At 39.8% G+C, this 21758-nt stretch overlaps 1 protein-coding gene across 4 annotated transcripts in view; it reads left to right on the forward strand.

The window, feature by feature from the left end:
• Positions 1-21758, forward strand: part of LOC146379054 (neurexin-2-like) — a 126519-nt gene that overhangs the window by 10650 nt on the left and 94111 nt on the right. For all 4 annotated transcript variants that reach the window (XM_084942324.1, XM_084942325.1, XM_084942327.1 and 1 more), the window contains exons 2-3: positions 14252-15342; positions 16332-16352. In XM_084942324.1, coding sequence (XP_084798450.1) covers positions 14643-15342; positions 16332-16352 — 721 coding nt within the window. In that variant the 5' untranslated portion in view covers positions 14252-14642. The remainder of the gene's footprint in view (positions 1-14251; positions 15343-16331; positions 16353-21758) is intronic.

The following is a 21758-nucleotide window of genomic DNA, read 5'->3' on the forward strand; positions in this document are numbered from 1 at the left end:
AAAATAAAAATAAGCAGTCCCTCATTGCTGATGAAATACCTCGATTCTCTCCCTTAGCCCACCTGCCAAAGTAGATGATGTGTCCTCATCATAAAAAAAGTAGGCCTAGATGTCATGTATGAGTAATTAAAGTTTCATGTTACACAAGCCACTATAGATGAGTGCATGCCCATCATAAAAGATTGACTCATTCCAATGAAGCTGCCTCCAAAAAAAAAAAGTACTGAGGAAAAAGTAGAAGGGATGAAATGTAAGATTCATAAAGCTGGGAGAAGAAGAGAAAGTGTTGTTTGCAACATGACATACATTTGAAGTCGGGACACTGTCATGCAGTGTGGAAAAATATGGATGCCACTAGGAGCGCTGAGAGCCTGGAACAGCAACACAGATACCCACAAAACGCATGAAAGAACACCAGGATGTTCCATTTATCAATTTACCAAATAATCATCTCTGCATTATGTTTGGGTTACAAACAGGATGAACTGTGTTAAGTGAGCAAACAGTGGCTTAAAACAAAAGCTGAGTGACAAAAAGGTAACGCGTGTGAAGAGAAAGAGACTCACCTAAGTGTCTCATGCACACTGCTGGGAGGAAAACGGTATCACTGGGGATGATAATTGGATGACACCAAATTAGAAGCTGGGAGTGTTTACACACTGTTGCATTTAATAAATGGAAAATGAGAACCCCTTGAGCATTTGACCATCAAATGCATGTGTAGATCTGCTTATTAGCTTTTATTTTATTGATAGTTTGATGGAAAAAGTAATGTCACTTTTATGTGTGTAGGAAATATGAAGCCACAGTCATCAGCAGTTATTATAGTTTATATAAAGACTGGAAGTAGGGGGGACACCGGAAGCATTGCTCTCTGATAAAAGAAAACCTTCCATTGAAAGGAAAAAATACAAATAATTGATATTATCCACTAACTGAGGGGGGGTGGAAGTGGTTAACAAAAAGCTTTTAAATGTCCTTAAATCTAAACCACATGTCAGACAAACAACATAAAAGGCATTCAGTGCATAATGTCCAAAGCTGCCACAGTTTATTGCTATTCAAAGTCCAGGAAATTGCGCTTTAGTATTGTCACGCTCATGTCTTTCAACCATAAAAAAATCACTTTCAGTAACATTTAGTATTTGATCTATGCTTCAAACAAAGTGGCAAACGATCACGGAAATATATTAAAGACAGTTTGATTTTTATTGTTAAAAGCTGCGGACTTCTCTAAAGTACACCTACCCTGTAGGTGTAGCAGAAAAAAACAAGAGAAGAAAATAAACACCCTTGTAAAATTACTCACTCACCTCACAAATAACCTGCACTGGTTGCAAATATTGCAAAGTAATTTAACTTGACCTTTGGAAGGTAATGGAGCCACTGTTAACCATAAATTCAAGGATGAGTCGAGTGAAACGCGGCCACATAACAAGGGCTGAAATTCGTGAGACATTCACTCTGCTTTTATCTAAAGAGCTTCAGTAAAAGTCGTGGCATTAAGTAAAATGAAGTGGCTTTAATGAAACATTCTAAATATACATTTAAGAAACTGAATATGGGTCAACATTCTTGGATGGATAACGGTTAGAGCATTTACATTTCACATTCTTGGTCTCCAGAGGATGATTTGTACTCACTTTTTTAGCCCCCAGCCTGCGCTTTACAATTGCAGTTTTTGTGATTTACCGTGACTTTCATTGCATTTTACTTCTAGCTCATTTGTGTGTTCAGTACTTTTTTTTTTAATTTGCAGTTTTATCAGCCTCAGCAATACTTTGGGTTTAATTTTAACTACTAGGTCTCCAGGCTAAGGTGATGAATGTAGGCAGCATTGCAGATTACCATGTTAGCTTTGTCATTGTGAGCAGGTGAGCCTGCTGTCAGTAGCATTCAACTATTCCTTTTTTCCCTCCTTTGTGTTGTCTCAGCTTCATTTCAGTCCTTTTTAATAAATGTGTAATTGATGAAATTAGGTAGATTATGTAATGTGAGACTATATATTGTATATTTTTTCTGCTTTTGAGCACCACATCAAATCTGTGAAGGCTCTGGTTATAGAGTGATTTTAGTATGAACTTAGTCTTTTGTACTCTTTTGATTCCTAGCAGACCCCCATTTCTGTTTATGAGGTTGCAGCTAAACTTGGTCCCATTATGTCTTCACTTTCTCTCCATCTACCTTCCGACCCCTCTAGTTGAGAGGATCTTTTCTGATGTGCATTTTTGCATTGCTGTGTTTTTACATTCAACAATACTGAATCTGCTTTTCAGCTTAAAAATTCAAAAACACAGTCTACATTAGCATATGTAATGCCCTTGCACATGTGGTTTATTGCAGTGGTTGTCATGTATGCCTGCAGATTGCATGTTGTGCCCGGTAAAGTGATCAAAATTCAGGGACCACAGAAAGTGACAACATATAGAAACAGCTGGAACTTCAACGGGTGAAGCGTTCCTGGATTTAGATCCTACTTTTAGTATCGTACAAGGAAAACAGCTCAACAAAATTTTCTGCAGAGTAACAGCATCCATTACATGTGTCATCAAAATGACTTTAAAAGGTCACATTTTTGGCTTTATTTCTGGAAATTGTTGGAGTGTATCATGACATAGCCTCAATTATAGCATTTCCTGGCTTGGAATGAGAAAAGTCGATGTGGCAAATTTGTTAAGCTTATAAGGGCGGGTAAAGCAGGATCTTTAAAAATTGAAGATAGATAGATCTTCTTCATTGTGAAAGACACTGAAAGAAACCAAAGAAAAACAGAAATGAGGGGTTGAATATCTCATAATGCAAGTCTTAATTAAGAAAACCTTCTCTTCGAGGCTGGTGGGGATTCACTGAGGAGTCGTTGGCATGCAAACACAGGAAGAATTCATTCCAACCCAAAACCCAGCAACAACTCACTGAGGCCACTTTTATATAGGCGCCTAGTAAACACAGTAAAAATAAAAGGAAAAAAAAGCTTCATCTGGGCCAGACTGAGGTAGCAGCTTGTTTGAGTGATCCCACACAGCTGAGCAACCTTCTGTGGCTTCGTCCTGGGTGCTGTAGGGTGGAGGGCGGGTGCTGTCCTTGTAACTGCTGTAGGTCCCCAGGCAATATGAGTGCCTGAGTGACAACCCCCTGCTGCCTACCTCTCGCTTATATTTGCATTGATATACTATTAATAAACTTGAATTTCAGTGCAGCAGAATTTCCCCCTTTTTTTGCAAATGGACCAGAACCTCCTTGAGCTTATACATCAAGAAAGATTTATAATTATTCATGAGTGTATTGATGGTTTATCCTCATAAATTTACATGAATGTGTACACTTTTGTGAATGTTATTTGAAGATACTCTGCTTAATATCACATGGGACAGACTTGAATGAAATAAATGTTATCGATTGGGTGTTTTTTTCTCTTCTGTCTATCGAGTAATGAATTAATCATCTTACTGATGCATATCTGTGGAGTAAAATCTATGTCTTTGACTTAGCTGGTCTCCTATGTGCCTTCTCGCTCGTTTCACTGTTGAAAAACTAGTCTTCAAACTACTGTTAGTCATGTGACTTGATATAAGGGCTGCATATGGTGGTGTATGAGAAGCAGGAAGGTGAAGAAGAGTGCAGTATGAAGGGAAGTCATGTTGAGCACATCCTTTGAGGCACACAAAGTGTGACCTGCTAATGAGATAGTTGATGATTCAGATCACATTTATGGCATCAAACAGCCTCACCCTGATGTTATCTTTGTGCTTGTGCTTTTAAAAGAAGTCGTGTCTGTTTATTTGCGTGTCTACCGTCTGTCTCTGTGCTGAATTTTATCTACTGCGAGAGAACCACTGGCTTAGGAGAGATTTGACTGTGTAGTAGTATCTTTTTTTATTCCTTAAAATGTATATTCATAAGATAAAGATTATATTTTTGCCTTGAAAGATGGATGGAAATAGGTTTTTTTTTTTAGATATATTTAAAAACCCTGCAAGCTCAGATTTTTTTCAAGTCTGTTAGAAAATTGTCCATTTTTATTTTGGAAGCAAAAGTGCTGACACGCTGTGGACTTTTTGTTGAGCTTTAAAAAAACATGGCTGCTCACTCTCTTTGTCTGCTGCTGTATGCAGCAGTACTATCTCAGTGTGCGGAACAAGACGGTCCCTTGATGTCTGAGTTACTCAACTACAGACTATTCCTGATAAATACCAGCACTCCTTTTTTTTTTGTCTCCCCATAGAGGAACAAACGTCTGAAAAGAGGCATCCATCTGTGTCTCACGGTTATTTGAAGGAATCAATTCGCTGTTACACTCTGTAATTACTAAAACATGCAACTAGACAGATACATTAATGATTCATTATGAGACAACAAACAAAGCAAAACATATTTTTTTTGTCTACAGCTCTTCCATTTATGAAAACCTATGCTAAAATGGCAACGCAGCAAAAAAAGGAAAAAAAAACAAAACGCAATTAATGAAAATGTATTTTAAAAGGAGAGCTTCAATCTTCAATCCAAACTAGATCAAAGAAAAATTCCTAGTGTATGTAGGTCAAACCCGTCTTTGTTTCACACCAGGCCAGATTAGATTTTACTTCAAAATTGGTTAATTAAAAGTGTGTATCATTACTGGTGTCATTGTTTCCGTCTGTAATTTAGAGTAATTCTGAGCTCACTGCTCAGGTTTTGGTGTAGTTTCTTCACTCAGAAGAAATGCTGCTGTGCATGACAGCCAAACTTAAGACCATAAACTTAATAGGCACAGAACAGACGGAATTATGTGGAAGGATTTTTAGCAGCATTAAATAATCTTATATCGTTTTTTCATTTGCCTCCACAGTCTGGTGCATGCCACAAATTTCAATATGCTTTCTTAGATTAGAGCATTCTTTGAAAAAGCTGGGATAAATCTTCCTTTGCACTTACTGTAAATATCAGCAGGTTTGACAGTGCTGTACCTTCTGTGCTGTAACAAAGAAGGTACAGCACTGTGCAAAAGTCTTGTTTCATTACTCATTTATTTATAATTTGATAGCAATGAGAAATACTCTTTTTTTTTTGCAATGTTTTAAAGTGGTCTTGAGCAGTAGTTCTCCAGGCTTTCTAAATATCAGTGCTTTTCTTTGGATGTTTGCTGCTTTTTTAACTTCATTCATTTTCATCCCAGTTCTTGTACCTGACCACTTTTATTTTCACAATTTTTTATCATTCAAGCACAAAACAGACAGCTTACTCAATGTGATGAATCAGTGTTGTGTCCACACATAACAGACACCTGAAGAACCAACTTTAAATTGTATCTTTACAATTTGTTTCTAGCAGCCTGTCACAAACACACATCATTTGTTCCTTTTTCTTTAGTTGTATAGAAATGTAGTTGTATGGAATGATAACACAGTTTGACAAGCATAAAACAGTATTTTTGCACCAACAAGGTGATTCCCAAAGAGCTGTTAGCCAAAACCTGGCATATCTCATCACTGAGTGCAGTGTGTTTTTAACAAATGTGAGAAAAATGGAAAAATGGACAGTTGGAGGATAAAAGATGAAGTGAAAGGCCTCAAAAACTGTCTGCAATGGTGCAATATCTAAAAGTCATGTCCTTAAGAAATAGGGAAAATATCCAGCAAAGACCTTAAAGATGCATCTGGCCCTTCAGTTGATCCATCTGCTGTTCCCTAAAGCCTCATCAGAAATGGTCTCAGTGGAAGGGTGGCTGTCAAGAAGCCATTCTTAAGGAAGGGAAACAGGGAGAAAAGACTGGGGTATGCCAAATTACACAAGAACCTGAACAGGTTTTATTTGGTGATGAATCCAAATTTGAATGTCATCAGGAGAGAATGTTGAACAATGTGTATTTATAGCCTGTAACAGTGTGGGGGCTCTGTCATAGATGATGGCTACATTTTCAGCCACTGGTGCTGGAATTTTTGTCAAAATTGATGGAATTATGAACATATAAAAGTATTATCAGATTATGATCCATAATGCATTACCATCTGGAAAGCTGACTGGCAACAGCTTTATTTTTTAGCATAACATTGGCAGTGTGCAGTGAAATCATACCTGGGTATAAAAGAACAACCCATAGTGGAACACTATCAGGCATGAAATGGCCTCGCCAGAGCCCAGAACTCAACGTTATTGAAGCAGTATGGGATCATCTCGACAGAGAACAGAACAAAAAGGCAGGCAACATCCAAACAAGAGCTTTGAATATCTTTCGAGAAGCCCGGAGAATTGTTCCCGAAGACTAATAAATGAGGGAACTTGCCTTATAAAGGCGGTCAACCTTTCTAGCATTGTAGAAACTTTGTTTTTGCCTTTTCTATTATATTTCTATTTATTTCGTTTAAAGAGATAGCTGTCCTTTTCCAGGCACAATATAAAGAAATGAGGGGTGGCTCAAGACTTTTGCACAGTACTTCAGAGTAACTCCAAATGACCCCCATCACCCTAATAGAGACTATTTCTAGAATGGAATCTTACATCAACATAAATACTTAATAAGATATTTGCAATTCACTTTGGTAATTAATATCCAAATTTATGCCTAATTTTGCTTCCAGCATCACTCAGAGGATTACAGAGGTGTAGTAGGAAGTCAATATTTGCCAGAGTGCTTTCACTAGGTGCACAGACCCATGCCACAAGTAGATTGGGCATGCATATTGAGTGCAGTTTTCCTTACATTTGCTTCTATAGGCCTATTGGAATTGTTTTCATAGTCTAGCAGGCTCCATTTGGAGAATGGCTGAATATTCAACCTCCACTGGTCCTCTAATAGAAAAAAATGATGGATGGAAAGAGGAGAGCTAAACAGCTGGAGAAAAATAACCATGTGGTACATTAGGTGCAAATGCAGGACTCATTGTCATTGTAACCCAAGAACCTGCTCGGATAAATTCTAGATAAGAGGAATAATTTCAGAAACATTTGCAGTTCACTGAAGCGTGAAAAAGAAACCAATCACTGCAACAGAGGCATACTTGAAGACAAGAAGACCTTGAGCTCCGTCTAAATGCCTCAGTGACAAGCAAACACAGACTCCATGTATGATTAAATGAAACATACCATGCAACAGAATATCAGGCTCACTTTTTTGCAATCTCTTGCAGGTTATTCTTAAGCATTTTCCTTTTGGTAACTTCGCAGTTGAACTCCTGTTTTGCTCTTTCACCTGCTTATTTGGTTTATCCAGATTCAAAAAAATTGCTTTAAGCTCACCGCTGTGTTCGCTGGCATAATACCGAGTATCACTCTATGATCCCTCCTGTTTGGTGTCAGCTGTGGAGTCAAGAAAAACAGTTCAGTCCTATCCCTAGCTAGCCTGTGTGTGTGTGTGTGTGTGTGTGTGTGTGTGTGTGTGTGTGTGTGTGTGTGTGTGTGTGTGTGTGTGTGTGTGTGTGTGTGTGAAATCTGTTCACGTTCAGGCAGTAATTGCTGAACCTGTAGCCTCTCTGACCACTTCTCTGTCCTTCCCCAGGGTATCAGGTTGACTTTTACTACCAGCAAGTCATTCATGCTGAATTTCTTTAGCAGTGCAGTGCTGGTTGTGACCCTGATGTGATCCCAAATGTTCCATTTAAGAGAATACAGTATCTAATCTGTTAGGAAGAGGAAGTTGGATTGGAGGTTTTATGTGGCAACCCCATTACTCTCATTTTTTAATGATCAGTGCCAGTGGCTTGTGATTATAGACTAGGATACCAGCAGCAGTGACATTCCACATAAGTCATTTGGTAACTCATCTTCATTCTCACCATAGGGATCATAAGGCTAGACCACAAAACAAAAGTGTTGAATATCATCCTTAGAATGTATACAAATGTCCATTGTAACAATTACATGAGATTGATACTGGATCCCTCCTTTCTTTCCATTTTTTTTCTTTGCTTCTTTTCTCTTCTTTCTCCCAACTAAACAAATTTTCTGTCTGCTGAATGGAAATGTAATACTCTTATTTGCACAGGCCACTTTGGTATTATGTTTTCTGTACTCTGCATCAACTCTTGAGTCATCGCCACATCTCTCACATTTCTACCTGTTACCTGTTATGTTTATATTTATTCGGATGCTTCGTGGTCGCCTCGCTTCCTCCTTTTTCTGCTTTAGCAGCTCTGTGGGCCAACATTGCATTTTCAGTGTGCAACACGTCCCTGCACTGTCTTTTCTCCTTTATTTATTTTCTTTTATTCGGCAGCACTCAGGCTATTTTATTATTTATTATCATTTTATTTCTCACGACTTAAAAAAAAACCCTTCACTCAGCGCGATGGAATATAACATTTATTAATATTATTATCGGCTATAGATAATAGTGTTGTTTTTCCTTGTTGCCGCAATTGAATTGTCAAACGCCACGCCACATTTATACCCACACCTACTGTCTCTTCCTGTCATGCCTTTTTTATATTTTGAATTGGTGGTTTCATTTTTTTTTCTGCTTTTTTTTTTATTTTATTGCCACTCACCCACTCACAATTTGTCTGTCCTAAGCACGCACGCACACACACACATTCTTTTCATGTCTTAGTGAAGACATCTAATTGACATCATGCTTTCCCTAGCTGCTTACCCTAATCCTAACCGTCAAAAATGAATGCTTAACCCTAACCCTCAGCCTAAATCTAACCATAACCTAATAGTAACCCTGACACTAAAACCACATTTTGAGCCTCAAAAATGCCTTCAAACTCAAGGGGATGGGCATTTTGTCCCCATAAGTCACTGGTGGTCCCTACAAGTATAGTGGCATGCCAATTTTCTGTCCTCACAAAGATGTCTACGTACACACACGCACACATACATGCATTCAAACCTCCTGACATAAGCTGGTGTGCTGTATTTGTCATGTTTGTTGCATATTTGTGTCCTTGATGCATTTCTGCAGTGTATGTCTGAACTATGTGTTGCAAGAAAAGAAAAAGAACCAGCAGATGTTAAAAAATAACTTATAAGACTATTAATTTGTGGGCTGTGTTGTAATAATTTACATTTTATCCATAAGATTTTTGAACAATGTTTACTTTTAAGTACGTTCATTAGCACCAGCTGTGTAGACTGGAGTGAAACATGGTGCATTTGTAATGTGTCTCGTCCACCCACTTCCCACAATGATTGACCAGCTGTGCGCCTCTTTCTGGAGAAAGAGGTCGGGGTATGAACTTCTATCTCAAGCTGTGTTTTACTCGGGAGATTGTCTGAAAATGTGCAGCTTTATTCCCCATCTCCACTGTCTACAGCAGTTGGCTTTTCTCCCCAAATTTGTGTGTGGTGATTTGGAAAAGCTATCAACACACTGAATGTCCATTAAGGTTGAACTTTAGTTCATTTTTTTATTTAATTCACAAACGAAAACTTTATGACTAAAGCTTTAGTCATAGAGATTGTCATATAACCTTCAGTCTACCTGGAATGTCTGATGCAAAGTAAATAGTTCTGTGATTGTATATCTGTGGTAATTTATAAAGTGAGCATTATTTTAGGTCACTTTCACACCTATAGTTGGTTTTCTCTGGTCGGAATTAGTTGACGAGTTTGTAAATTTGTAGCTTTTTCCTGTGGTTTGGTTTGTGAACTCCAAAGGGCAGGAGCAACAAAAGTAAATAGATGAAGAAGGTGCTGCATTCTGGATTAATGGAAAACAGAATTTACGTTAATTTCACGGCTAGTTGCTGGGCCTTTCCACATCTATAGTATTTTCCCACAATTAGAATAGAAGTGTACGTGGCTACGGGATGTTTTTAGCTCAGACTTGTAACGTGTGCCTGGTAGTTCGTTCAGATGTGAATCAAATCACATTCAAACCATAAATGAACTGCTCAACACCACCTCCTCCAAAGGGTCTTGGTGTGGTTGTTTTGGTCCGAGTGCGAAGACTGTGTTCAAACAAACCACAAGCAAACCACACCAAGGGGGGGAAATGAACCAGATTTCCATTTAAATGGACTATACAACTGTAGGTGTGATAACAACTTGAGAAAACAAACCAGAATTCTTGAAGATGATATGTGTAAAGATAAAAAAAATTGTGTACTAGTAGTTTCATGTACACTCACCGACTAGTTTAGGTACACCTTGCTCGTTCTAGGTGTGATTTTCCCTTCCGAACTTTAATTCCTCATACCACAGATTCTCCAAGGTGCCGGAAACATTCCTCAGAGATTTTGGTCCATATTGACATGATAGCATCACACTGTGGTTGCAAATTTATCAGCTGTACATCCATGTTTTGAGCTTTGTGACATGGTGTATTATCCTGCTGGAAGTAGACATGAAAAGATGGCTACACTGTTGTCATAAAGGGACGGACAGCAACAGTACTCTGGTTGGCTGTGGTATTCAGACTCAGGTGGTACAAAGGGGCCCACAATGTGCCCATCTGCTTCATGGTTCAATGTGTTCTTCTGCATAGATTGGTTGTAACGAGTGGATCTGAGTTACTGTTGCCTTTCTATACCCTCCAAGCAGTTTGCTGTGTGACCTCTGGCATCCAAAAGGCATTTTCTCATGCTTCAAAAATGCTCTTTTCTGGACCTTTCTCTGTAAACCCTAGAGATGGTTGTGTGGGAAAATCCCAGTAGATCAGCACTTTCTGAAATACTCAGACTAGCCCATCTGGCACCAACAGCCATGCCCTGTTCAAAGTCACTAGAATGACATTTTTCCCCATTCCGATGCTCGGTTTGAACATCAGCAGGTCATCTGCCTGAAGGCATTGGGTTTACGTCATGTGACTGGCTGATTAGAGATTTGTGTTAACAAGCAGCTGAACAGGTATACTTAATAAGGTGGCCAGTGAGTGTATTTAACTGATACGATTATGTATGATGATCAAAAGAAAACAGTACAGCAGTGTCTCTTTGCCGTTGTATTGATAATAAAATGTCAGTGATGTTTGGTGTCGTTTCACTTCACCATAGCAATATACTGCATCATGTTAGATGTATGCATGTAAGAATTATGCTGTATGCGTCCTACTTTTATGGTATCACTACTTATTCAATGTTTTTTTATAGACAGAAAAGTATGACAGCAAAATAATTTTAGTTGTCAGAAAAAAGAACAACAAGAACAAAATTTTTTTTAGGGCAGGTGAAAAGAAAGGCTATTGTTTTCTGCCAAGTGAACCAGTGACAGTGCAGACAGACCTTGGTAGATTCCATGTACCAGTCTTCTTCCAGTGGTGGAGGAGAGAAGTGTATAATGTATCTGGTTTTGCCATCAAATTGGCTCAGGGCACCACTAAACGAGATTAATTGAGCACCCCGAGTGGCTCCCAGACCAGATTCTGACCCTGATGGGTAATTGGCCTGTTGCTTTTAATGAAGAAAGTGCATGTTACCCAGTGAGGAAAGCCATTAAAATTTACAAGCTTAACTGTAAGCACCTTGCTTAGACATTGAGACGTCGTTATTTTGTGATCAATAGTGAGGCCTATTTGAACAGGGAGTAGCTGAACTAGGTCCAACCACACACACACACACACACACACACACATGCATTGAGGACTCTAATTTGTGTTCTGAAGCATGTAATTCATTGAACTGTTATTGTGTTTTGTTTTTTAAAGTCAGCAATAAATCAGTGATATCATTCAGTAAGATCAAAATCTTCACAGAAAAAAAATATTAGAGGAAGTAGAGCAGGTCGTTTACTAATCAGAAGGTTTCTGGTTCAATTCCTGGATCTTCTACTCTACATGTGAAAGTATTTGTGGACAAAATGCTGAACTCTGAGTTGCCCCTGATCCATCAACTTGTGTATAATGGTAAAAGTGTTCTGGCTGCTCAGAAAGTATATTAAAGCGCTATGTAAGTCCATTTATCACAGCGTTTGGGCTGAATTGAGTTTTTTAAAGCACTGTGATGCTTCTTTTTTTATTTTCATGTTAGTAGGAGTTTGAAATTAACAGTATCCATGACAAGACTTACTTATACCCAAGATTTGTGCTGAATCAGCTTAAATATTTTTTCCAACAAGTGCAACAAAATTACATTCCTTGACTAGTCCCTCCAGGAAATAAGGATTTGCATGTTTCATCCACCCTGTCTCTGTTGGCTTAATGCTGCTTCAGAAATGTTGAGTGTTGGTAAGATTGTTGAGAGCAAAGGGTGTGGGTTAACGGGACACACAGCTCAGATACGTGTACAGAAGGATGCATTTGGCATAACCAGTGCACTTAAAAGTGTGATTATTTGAGAAATGATGTTTCATATAGATGTCATTAACTGTTTGAAGTTAGGTTTATATTCAAATGTCAGCTCATCCTCTTTTAACTTTGAGAACTCATGCTTAAATTCAGCCAGTCAAACTGTGCACTTGTCATACGCTATAATATGAAATTTCTCTTGCTCGAGATTTATTTATACTACCTGCCCACACATTGTAGTGATATCTTAGAGTGAAAATGGCTCGTAATGAGTATACAGGACTTGCAGCACAACACTTATGTGCATGATGTCTTTTAGTAGCACATACCTTCTTGTTACTTTGTGTCTCAAAATACTAATATGTTTTTTTTAAACATCAAAGCAAGCTAGTGTTGACTGCATATATACAGTCTGTGAAGCATCTGACACGCCATACCTGACCCTGGCAAATTGCAATTCATCTTGTGAGGAGGGTGTCAGTTTTTATGACCTTCCTATTCCCATGATAAACCCGTCTATCAGAAGGATATTCTTCCAGCCTGAAGCCTTCTCATGCTTTAGGGAAAAACTTTGATTTATTTGCTGTAATGCACTCTTTCTTGCAACGTCTACCTTTAGCAGATATAGCTAACTGTAGCAGTCCCTCATCTGCAGGATACCCAGTAGAGGCTGTAATTCCCAGCAGACTCAAACACACATTATATTTCTCACTGTGACAGAGATGAAATTGGGCCAAACTTGCGTGAAATGCTTCTACTCCTGGTTGAGAAACATCCTTAAATGAGAAAAAACTCAGTTTGACACAACAAAGATTATTTCCTCTTTCAGACAAATTAGCTATTTTATGTTTTATTGTAAAGCCCGGGAGCTGTAACTGTGGAAATTATTGACAGTAGGCTGTTTTTATTGGAGACTGACTCATTAGATCTGACTGGATCAGTACAGTACCTCCATTTCTTTGTGTTTTTTTCCCTCTTCTTGAGATGGGGTGACTTTGGGACATTTTTTGAATATTAAGCGCAGACATCTCAACATTCACTCAACACCCTCCTTTTCAAAATCAAACATATAGTGAGTTTCATCAGACGCGCGCTATGTGACGTGCAGTATAAGCATCCTTCAGATCTACTGTCGCTCAATGCTTTTACTCAAACTGGTTGTAATTGATTGTAGCTGCTGATTGTGGTTTTGATCACTTAATTGAATCACATAGTGCTATTGCTCTTTTATGTGTTTTTAATAGATTTTGTGGAGCCGTGGAGTTCTTTGGCACAAAGAAACAAGCTGCAACAGGCTGAAGCTGTACTTGTCTGTATTCATTATTATTGGCTTTGTTCTCTGCAGGATAATGAAAATATAAATAAACACTACCCTCGTTGTTTAAATACATTTTTTGCCACTTGGAATATGTCTAATTTCCTAAGAAATAATTTTATCCTGCTTGACACCAAACTGAACGGTCTTAGTGAGTCATTGCAGGCTCCGAGTACAGCTGACGACTGGTACATAACTTTGTTTGTGTCCCTAGCCCTGAGAGGCACACCCTCTTTTGTTATCACAAAGTATTGAATTTTGCTGTTTGCTTGTTTGTTTCAAACATAGACCCTGTCCTTTTCAGCACTCTCCAGCCTCTAGCCTGCATGTATTTTTTAGCTGTAACGTCTTAGCTTGAGTCTAGGGACTGCAGAAGGCTTAAGGGGCTCAACATCACTGAAGTTACCGAGGCCATGGATTGTGCTGGAACATCTGCGCGGGGGGGGGGCTTATAAGTTGTTTTTTTCCCACCAGCTTCTTGGAAATCAACACAGGTCTCAGAAAACTAGTGAGACCCTCAGTTTCCCTTTCTGCCCAAAAGCTAAGGAATAAGGTGGGGTGCCAGGATTAGGGCTGTATGCTAAAGCCATGTGTTGAGGGCCTTTTGCTGGAATCTCTAGGCTGTAGATGGTGAAAGTGACCTGTGATAATGTGAACCAGAGCTAAAGGCAGGCATTTCAGTTCTTCATAACACTATCTAACATTATCTTTGGTAATTGATTTGCCACGTGATTCATAATGACTGTGCTGTGCAGTATTTCCAATTATTCATTGCACGCTCTTCTTTCATGTCTTAGGATGTTGGGATGCTGAGGAGAATGGAGGCTGTACCTAGGCCGCGTGCCTAGCTAACCCATGAAGAACTGACAGGAACAGTGCTGGATGGAGGCCAAGACACTGGATGGCGAAGACGAGGAATCACGCAGTGCTGTTTGTTCTCTTTCTCAGCCAATCCAAAGTAGATGCAAAGTGTTTTGTAATGTGCCTCGGCTGTTCACTCTGTCACGTGTCACCCAAGGAGAGATGGCAAAAAGAATCAGGATAGACAGTCAAGGCTAAAGAAACTCTTATTTCTGCAAACTGTAGGGTTATAAAACAATTCTAGATATATAGATAGCTTTTCCTCACAGCTGTCTGTTGGATTCATTGGAACTAGAGGCCTACACTAGATAATAGATAGTCAGCATCATGTGCAGCTGTAAAGGAGCAGCTTCCTGGTTGTTGTTAGCTGGATTGGTGCTAACAGGAACAGCTTTGGAATATGAGGGGGTTCCTGGTCAGTGGACACGTTATGGCCAGTGGGATGCTAAGACAACAGGTGAGCTGAGCTTTATTCTCAAAACCAACATCAGCAAAGCCCTGGTGCTCTATCTCGATGACGGAGGAAACTGTGACTTCCTGGAGCTTCTCATTGTGGACGGGAGGCTTCAGTTGCGGTTTACCATTCATTGCGCAGAACCCGCCTCCCTGCACACGGAGACCCACATCAACGACCAGCGCTGGCACAGAGTTCTTCTCGCTCGTAATTACAGAGAGACCAAGCTGGTGGTGGACAACGAGGAGAAAGCGACTGAGGTGAAGTCCAAGAGAAAAGAGATGGCAGTGGATAGCGACCTCTACGTAGGGGGAATCTCACCTGATGTGCGCCTCTCGGCCCTGACTTCCAGCACTGTCAAATATGAGGCACCCTTCCAGGGCTTTATTGCCAATTTGAAACTAGGAGAAGCGCTACCAATACTGATGGATGGCCAAGCTGTCCATAATGATCTGGAGTATATATGTGACACACATTCTCCATGCAGCAACAAAGGCCTGTGCTCCATCGACCAGGGACAGGTTTTCTGCGACTGTATCAGTACTGGCTACAGGGGAAGGTACTGCCAAGAAGGTGAGAAAAATACCATGTGTTTCCATGACATAAAGGCTTTAAGATTTTATTTAAATTGTGCTTCTTTCGGATTAAAAAAGGGATTGTCTGACTAAGGCAGACACAGTTGTAAGGGTAAATGATAAAAGTCAAAATACAGTGTGACAACACCACAAGCATGAAAGTTACAAAGTCAGCAATTAGAATTGTGAGCTGTTCAGCGATGTCTAAAGTATAAATAGTTCACATATTTTCACATACCTTCCAGATATACAGTGCATACCTTCACTGAGCTCCTGAGGATAATCAATAAAGCCCACTTAACCGCAATCCAGGCCAGAGTACACTACAGCACTGCTTAGAAGCCGCTCGCCTGCGTGAGCTCAGCTCTCTCAGCAGTTATCTTCACAAGTCAAAGGATAACAGCTTTCTAATGTGATAGCTGTTTGCATGTTTTCAACACTGGCACGTTGAACGGGCCACCAAATGGAGCCCCTTTTCTTATTTTGGAAAATCTGCTTAAAATAAAAGGAGAAAAGAAATGTTTTAAAGGAGCTTAGACACTTCTCGTTACCTAAGGTATAAAGATCAGAAAATGGAAGTGATTAAAATCTTTTCCACTTTGCAAAAACACATTAGGGTCCCTCTTATAAATGTTACTCGTGACTGTTTGCATAGCTCAGAAGCTTCGCAGCCTTCTTCCAAGAGTCCATGCGATGTCCTTAGTGGCTAAAACGAATCCTGGCATCTATATCTGAGATCACGCATATGGGACATTATCCATCACAGATGTGATACAATATTATCATTGTATCGAGCGAACAAATTACCGACTTTCAAGGCTCTGGGTAAATCATGTGTCACCAGCATGCATGCTGTGACATAAAGAAGAAGCTCGAGGAAGGCATGGCATACCCATCAATGTTTGATGAGATGCAGATAGTAATCTGGCTGTGGATTAATTCTTCATATCAAGATTAAACATGTCTGTCTTTCATTCACTCCTGCAGCTGTCCAGAGAGAAGTAGAAGGTAAGACAATGCATTGTTATATAATGAGCATAATGATGAGCACAATTTGTTTGCCGTGATGCTCTTATTTGCAGAGGCTATTACCGCAGCATCAGTGGGTGAGAGTGTGTTTCGGTTATTATCAGGTTGTTATTGTCAGTTTGGACTGCAGTTCTGACATCCTACAAATTAAGCTGAACGGAGATATACTATCACTGGTCACAAGGTCACTGATGAAAAAGGGCCTAATGTGCGGAATGCTCATTGTATATATAATCACTGTGCTCAAGGTGACTAGAAAGGTCTGCCGAGTACGTGGGTGTCACACAATAGGGGTTGCATTTATATACTGCATCACAGAGAAAGCAACTGTACAGAAATGCTTTGCTTTAATATTTATACATTCTATGTTTTCCTCTCCTGGCAGTGCATATATATCTCAAGAAAGCTGCTCTGAGATTTATTAAGTCTTATATGCCATATATCTCTAAGGTAAATAAGTGTGTTTATCTCTAAAATGATGCCATTTTAGAGTTGAATGTACTCTGGCGCTGATCGCCACGCCCTTAACATTAATACATTTTGATAATGCTTGAAATGTATTTTTTGCATAGGTGCCTTTTTTTTTCTTAGAAGAGACACTTGTCTCTGAATTGCCAGCATTTTCAGTCACCGTAATCAAACGGGACTGATTTCTAATGAGGTGCACATGCTGAACGGAAATGAGGATTGAGAGCCGCTAGGAAGATTTGTTTAGTTGGCATCCGAGCGAGACATCCATCTCCCCGGTAGGAACTGCCGGTTCTGGTGAAAGGACAGTCCAACAGACTCAGGACACCAGCACAAGGTGTGCCGGACTGTTGCACATGATAAATCAGTGTTACCGACTCGAGATGTGCACCTGTACACACCTACTCTCTCAAGTCCTGCTTGCGGCACTTACATTCGGAGTATGACAGCAAAGATAAAAATGACATTTTCTTCATCTGCAGTCTTCTCATACGCCTCTGTTGATTAAATATACATGGTGTATCTGGGTATATTAGTAGATGCAGTATTTATATGATACATGATTTGTTACTGATTCTCTCAGTGCAGGATTTCAAACTTATGTGGCTCTTGGTTTGTACTTTTCACCAACAGTTAAAACAGGATTCATCGCTGCACAATTTGCAGAAGCGAGCATTAATCATTGTTAATATTAGCAAAGATGGCATGGCTCTGCTCACAGCAAGCAGGCACGCATTATTAAATGACATGCTGCAAAGAGAGCACATCAGAGTGTTTATTGGATTAAAGCTTGACATGGAGACAATCCCCAAATGCAGAATGCATGAAAACAACAATGACGGGGGAAAAAAAAGAAATACTGACCAGATGCTTTTTTAAAAATTTCCTTCATATCACTCATACACTATTCTGCAGCAAATCTCTACCCTGCTGGCCTTGCATCAACAAAAGTAGACTAATCTATGCATTATCTAAATTGCCTTCCCCCTACCCCAGAGATGACAATAATGGTACGCTACATGCTATATTTGGTCTTGGCTGTGTTTTAACTGGTGCAGGAATTAGCCTTATTTGTGTGAGGAATGCTTTAAGCCAGCAAAAATCTTTTGGCACAGCAGGTGAGTCGTCCAAGTTGTTCATCTACAGTATGCTGCACGTGGGCCTCCCATCGATCCGTGCGGACAAAGGCCATAGTGGGGCATGCTTAGATGCCAAGAGAGTGCAGCATCCCAAAAAAAAACCAGGTCTGTGAACAAGAGATAAGAATAGCCACCTCACAAGGTGCAGCGAAATCACTCAAACATATAGGGGAACCTTACGCAACACGCACTGCCATGTGCAAACACACTATCATTGTGTTATTTCCTCTTCAGATTTTCAGTTGTAAGCACAGAGTAATGACGCACTGAGAGCTTCTGGGATGATAAGGCAAGCGTCAAAATCTTCAAAAGAAAGGACACGAGCGGTCCTGGTGGGTTTTGCATCTCTTCAGCAGCACTGACCTTGGTCTAATCCCTCATTACAACAGGCTTCATGATGCTGTACTTTTCATGCAAAAACAAATTTAGTAAATCCTAATCCTCGTGAAATGGTTCTTTCTTCGTAGTTGCTTGCTAATTAATGTCACAGTAATGACTGAGAGGTCCTTCAACATCTGCATTTGTTTTTTCATTATACTTGTTTAATTGAACTTACAAAGGTAGCCTTGCTTACCTTGTTAGAAGCATTTCCAGAGTTAATCGCGTTATAAATGATTCAGAGAACTAAAACTATTATGTTTTTTGTTTTGTGTTTTTTTGGCAGTCCCACTAACATAAATTCAGCTCTTTTCATATGCTAAAATGTTTCAAAATCATGCTAGTTTCTCTCAGCCTTGTATATTTAATATAAAACATATATATGTGCATATTTAAATAATAATGTGCTTTTACAAGTGGGAAAAAAAATCAATGAAAAGAATCCAGAGCTGAAGTGTTGGAGGAGGGGAGTGAGGGGAGTTAGAGGTCTAAAGGTCAGCAGCAGTGCACACGGAATAGCCTGTTAATACAACGTTTTCGGAAGCACCAGGCCTTCCTTCTGTAGCAGTGTTTATTCGCATGTTTTTAGGTGCGCTCTTTAAACTTTTGCTGGGTATATTTGCACATGAAATCGCACAGGTCAAAAAACTTCACCTGCTTCAGGAATCTGTGGATTCAAAAACCCTCGTCATTCACCGACTGAATTACTTATTTTCAGCCAGCTCTAACTGGGATGTTGCCAGAGGTGCATTATTCTTGAGTGCTTGAAAACACAAAGAGTTGTTCTGTAGCAGCTTTTCTGGTTGTATGTTTTCAGTATCATAGATTTACTCGAGGTCAGGAGGTGCAGATGTTAAGGTGTGTGTAAGCACATTAAAAAAAAAAAAAAACGTGACTAGTAAACTATTGACGTAGAAAATCGCACGCTATTGTAGAGTATTGTGACCAATACCATCACATCACAAGGTAAATGAGTCTATTTCAGAGTACTTTTTACAACAGCAATAACAAAAAACTCCACCTTTTTTTGTATAATGAGGCCAAGTTAAAAGTATCCTAATAGTAGCATTTTAATAAAGTGATATTCAGTCGCTTGGTTATTAATTTTTTCTTATTTTATAGCCTACTTTCCAGTGTATAGTTTACTGGTAGGAAGGATAGAAGGATAGAAGCTTTCCCTTCTAAAGGGTATTAGCCAGTTATCTCTGCATTTTCACACACTGAGATTTGGATGTAAGGCACAGCCAAGCAGGATGCACGTATTCGATGGGTGGCTGCCTTTGTACAAGGGAAGCAATGGCACCACTCCTAATCCCCTTATAACTCAACTCCTAGGAAATGCATACATTCTCAAAGATTACGATGTTGACTTAGGTATTTCTGTTCTGGTCAACAACATCCATTCATCTTACTCACGGGTACGAGTCAGTTTTGCTTGACCCAGAGCTCAACAACAAGTAAGTGAGTCAAAATTTGCTTCCGTCAAAGCCTTTTTCCTCATCTTCATATAAGTGAAAGACAGATATTTGCCAGCTTTGGCTTTTCTACTGCATATGCTTATTATTTGGATGAAGGGAACCTCATTCCTGTCCGTGAGGACCAAAGGCAAAAGCATGGAAAGAGGATTTTTATTCTTCCCGCTATGTGAGCCAGTGGTGGCTTACAACAACAGTGTCTTTGTTACAGTTAATGGCACTGTATGCAAGCCTCCTTTGTAGCCCCTTGAAGCTGATGCTGTGGCTCATCTATGCTGTGTGACGCTCATAGCAGAATGATAGGCAGAGGATAGAGGCAGACGGGATCTTAATCTAGTCACATCTTAGTACTGCTTGTGAGAATGAGATCACCTTAGGGGTGATGAGGGTAAGAAGAGGTGACATCATTTATGTATATGTACATTGGCCTGTCATGTGCAGTGCACAGCCGCAGTGGGGGTGCACACAGCAGTGCTTTGTCTGCTCTGCAGACAGGGCTGCTGGTGAATCCTGTCTAAGCAGAGGCTCAGTCACTGGCTTTGCAGTGGCACACTGTATCAAAAGCCTACGTGTTGGCAGGCAAGGACCTTCCCAGGGGTAATCATGTCCATTCCACACCATGAGTTGCAGCATTAACAAGATTGTTGAGTGGAACATGCGACGAGATTTGTGCAAGAGCAACCTGCCCTCTTCATAAGGTTTTACCTAATGACTGAAATGGGGCTGGAATAGTGAGTAAGACTTGCTGTACAAGGGTCTTGGAGTGCTGATGCACTGATGAGAGGTGTTTGTGTCGGCTCACACAGTGGGGCTCATGTGCTCAGCAGAAGTGTTGCATTGTGTCAGCCCCAACTCTTTGATATCGGGAAAAGCAGGAGAGCTAGGCTACGCCATGCAATTTCTGCCTGACCTACTGAGATGTTTGTCTGTGTTTCGCTGTCAGTATATAGCACACGATGCATTGAGAGATTTAAGCTGGTTGAAACTGGATCAACCTTTGATGAGCAGTGCACGCAGGCTAACCTGCAGGGTTTTGACTGCAGTGTCACTCACAACAAGCACGTGACACGAAAACAATGTTTGTTCTCAATATTTGCTTTTAGAAGGCATTTCCATGCAGTATTTATGAGTACTATAATATGATCTCATGAAGTAAACTAACTGTTAATCAGTGCAATTAGCTCATATGTTCAGCACAGTAGCCAGTGCATTCAGGCTAACCCCTTTGCCCTGCCATATGCCATAATGTGGAGGCGTGATGTGGCATTTTTGTCTTTGGCTGACAAATTAGAAGATGGTTAATAGTTAGTGAGGCTTTACCGGAGTGCAGCATTGCTTTTTTCTTTGGAATTAAAAGGTTACGTGTGACAGCCTTAGATGTATTGGTGTTTATATTATTACATTAGGGCACAGACTTCAGGCTCCACTGTCAAACCCCGCTGCATTAGATGGTAAATCGTGAGAATAAAAATATGAATGAGAGTCGCTAAAGATTTAAAGGATAGGGAATGGTGCTTCGTCTGTCCTTTTATGAAATGGTGCCATCTGAAAGGTTAAATAGGCTCATCTGGGTTGGCTGAGCACTTACATGCCAAATACTCGTGTGGAGAAGTGGAGATCAGGAGATAGAAAGATCACAGAAATCCCTGAACTAGCATTACCGCGGGTGATTTCTTTCTTCTTCTTCTTTTTTTTAAACATTTAGTCTTTACAGTCGAAGCAGTTTTATGTATAGCTGGTACATCTCAAACGCTGTCTGCATCAAATAAACATACAATATGTGTTCCATTAGAAAAAAGCATCTATGAGAGCAACTACCTGCGAGGGTTGCACCTGTCAAGATGTTTTTTTCTCTCCTTGCCTTCCCTTTCCTCCCTTGAGATGTTTGTCTGTTTTTAGTTTGATTTCCCCTTTATATTTTAATT

The sequence above is a fragment of the Perissodus microlepis genome, chromosome 10, assembly GCF_051167445.1.
Source record: "Perissodus microlepis isolate ML-2025 ecotype Zambia chromosome 10, ASM5116744v1, whole genome shotgun sequence".
Classification (NCBI taxonomy): Eukaryota; Metazoa; Chordata; class Actinopteri; order Cichliformes; family Cichlidae; genus Perissodus; species Perissodus microlepis.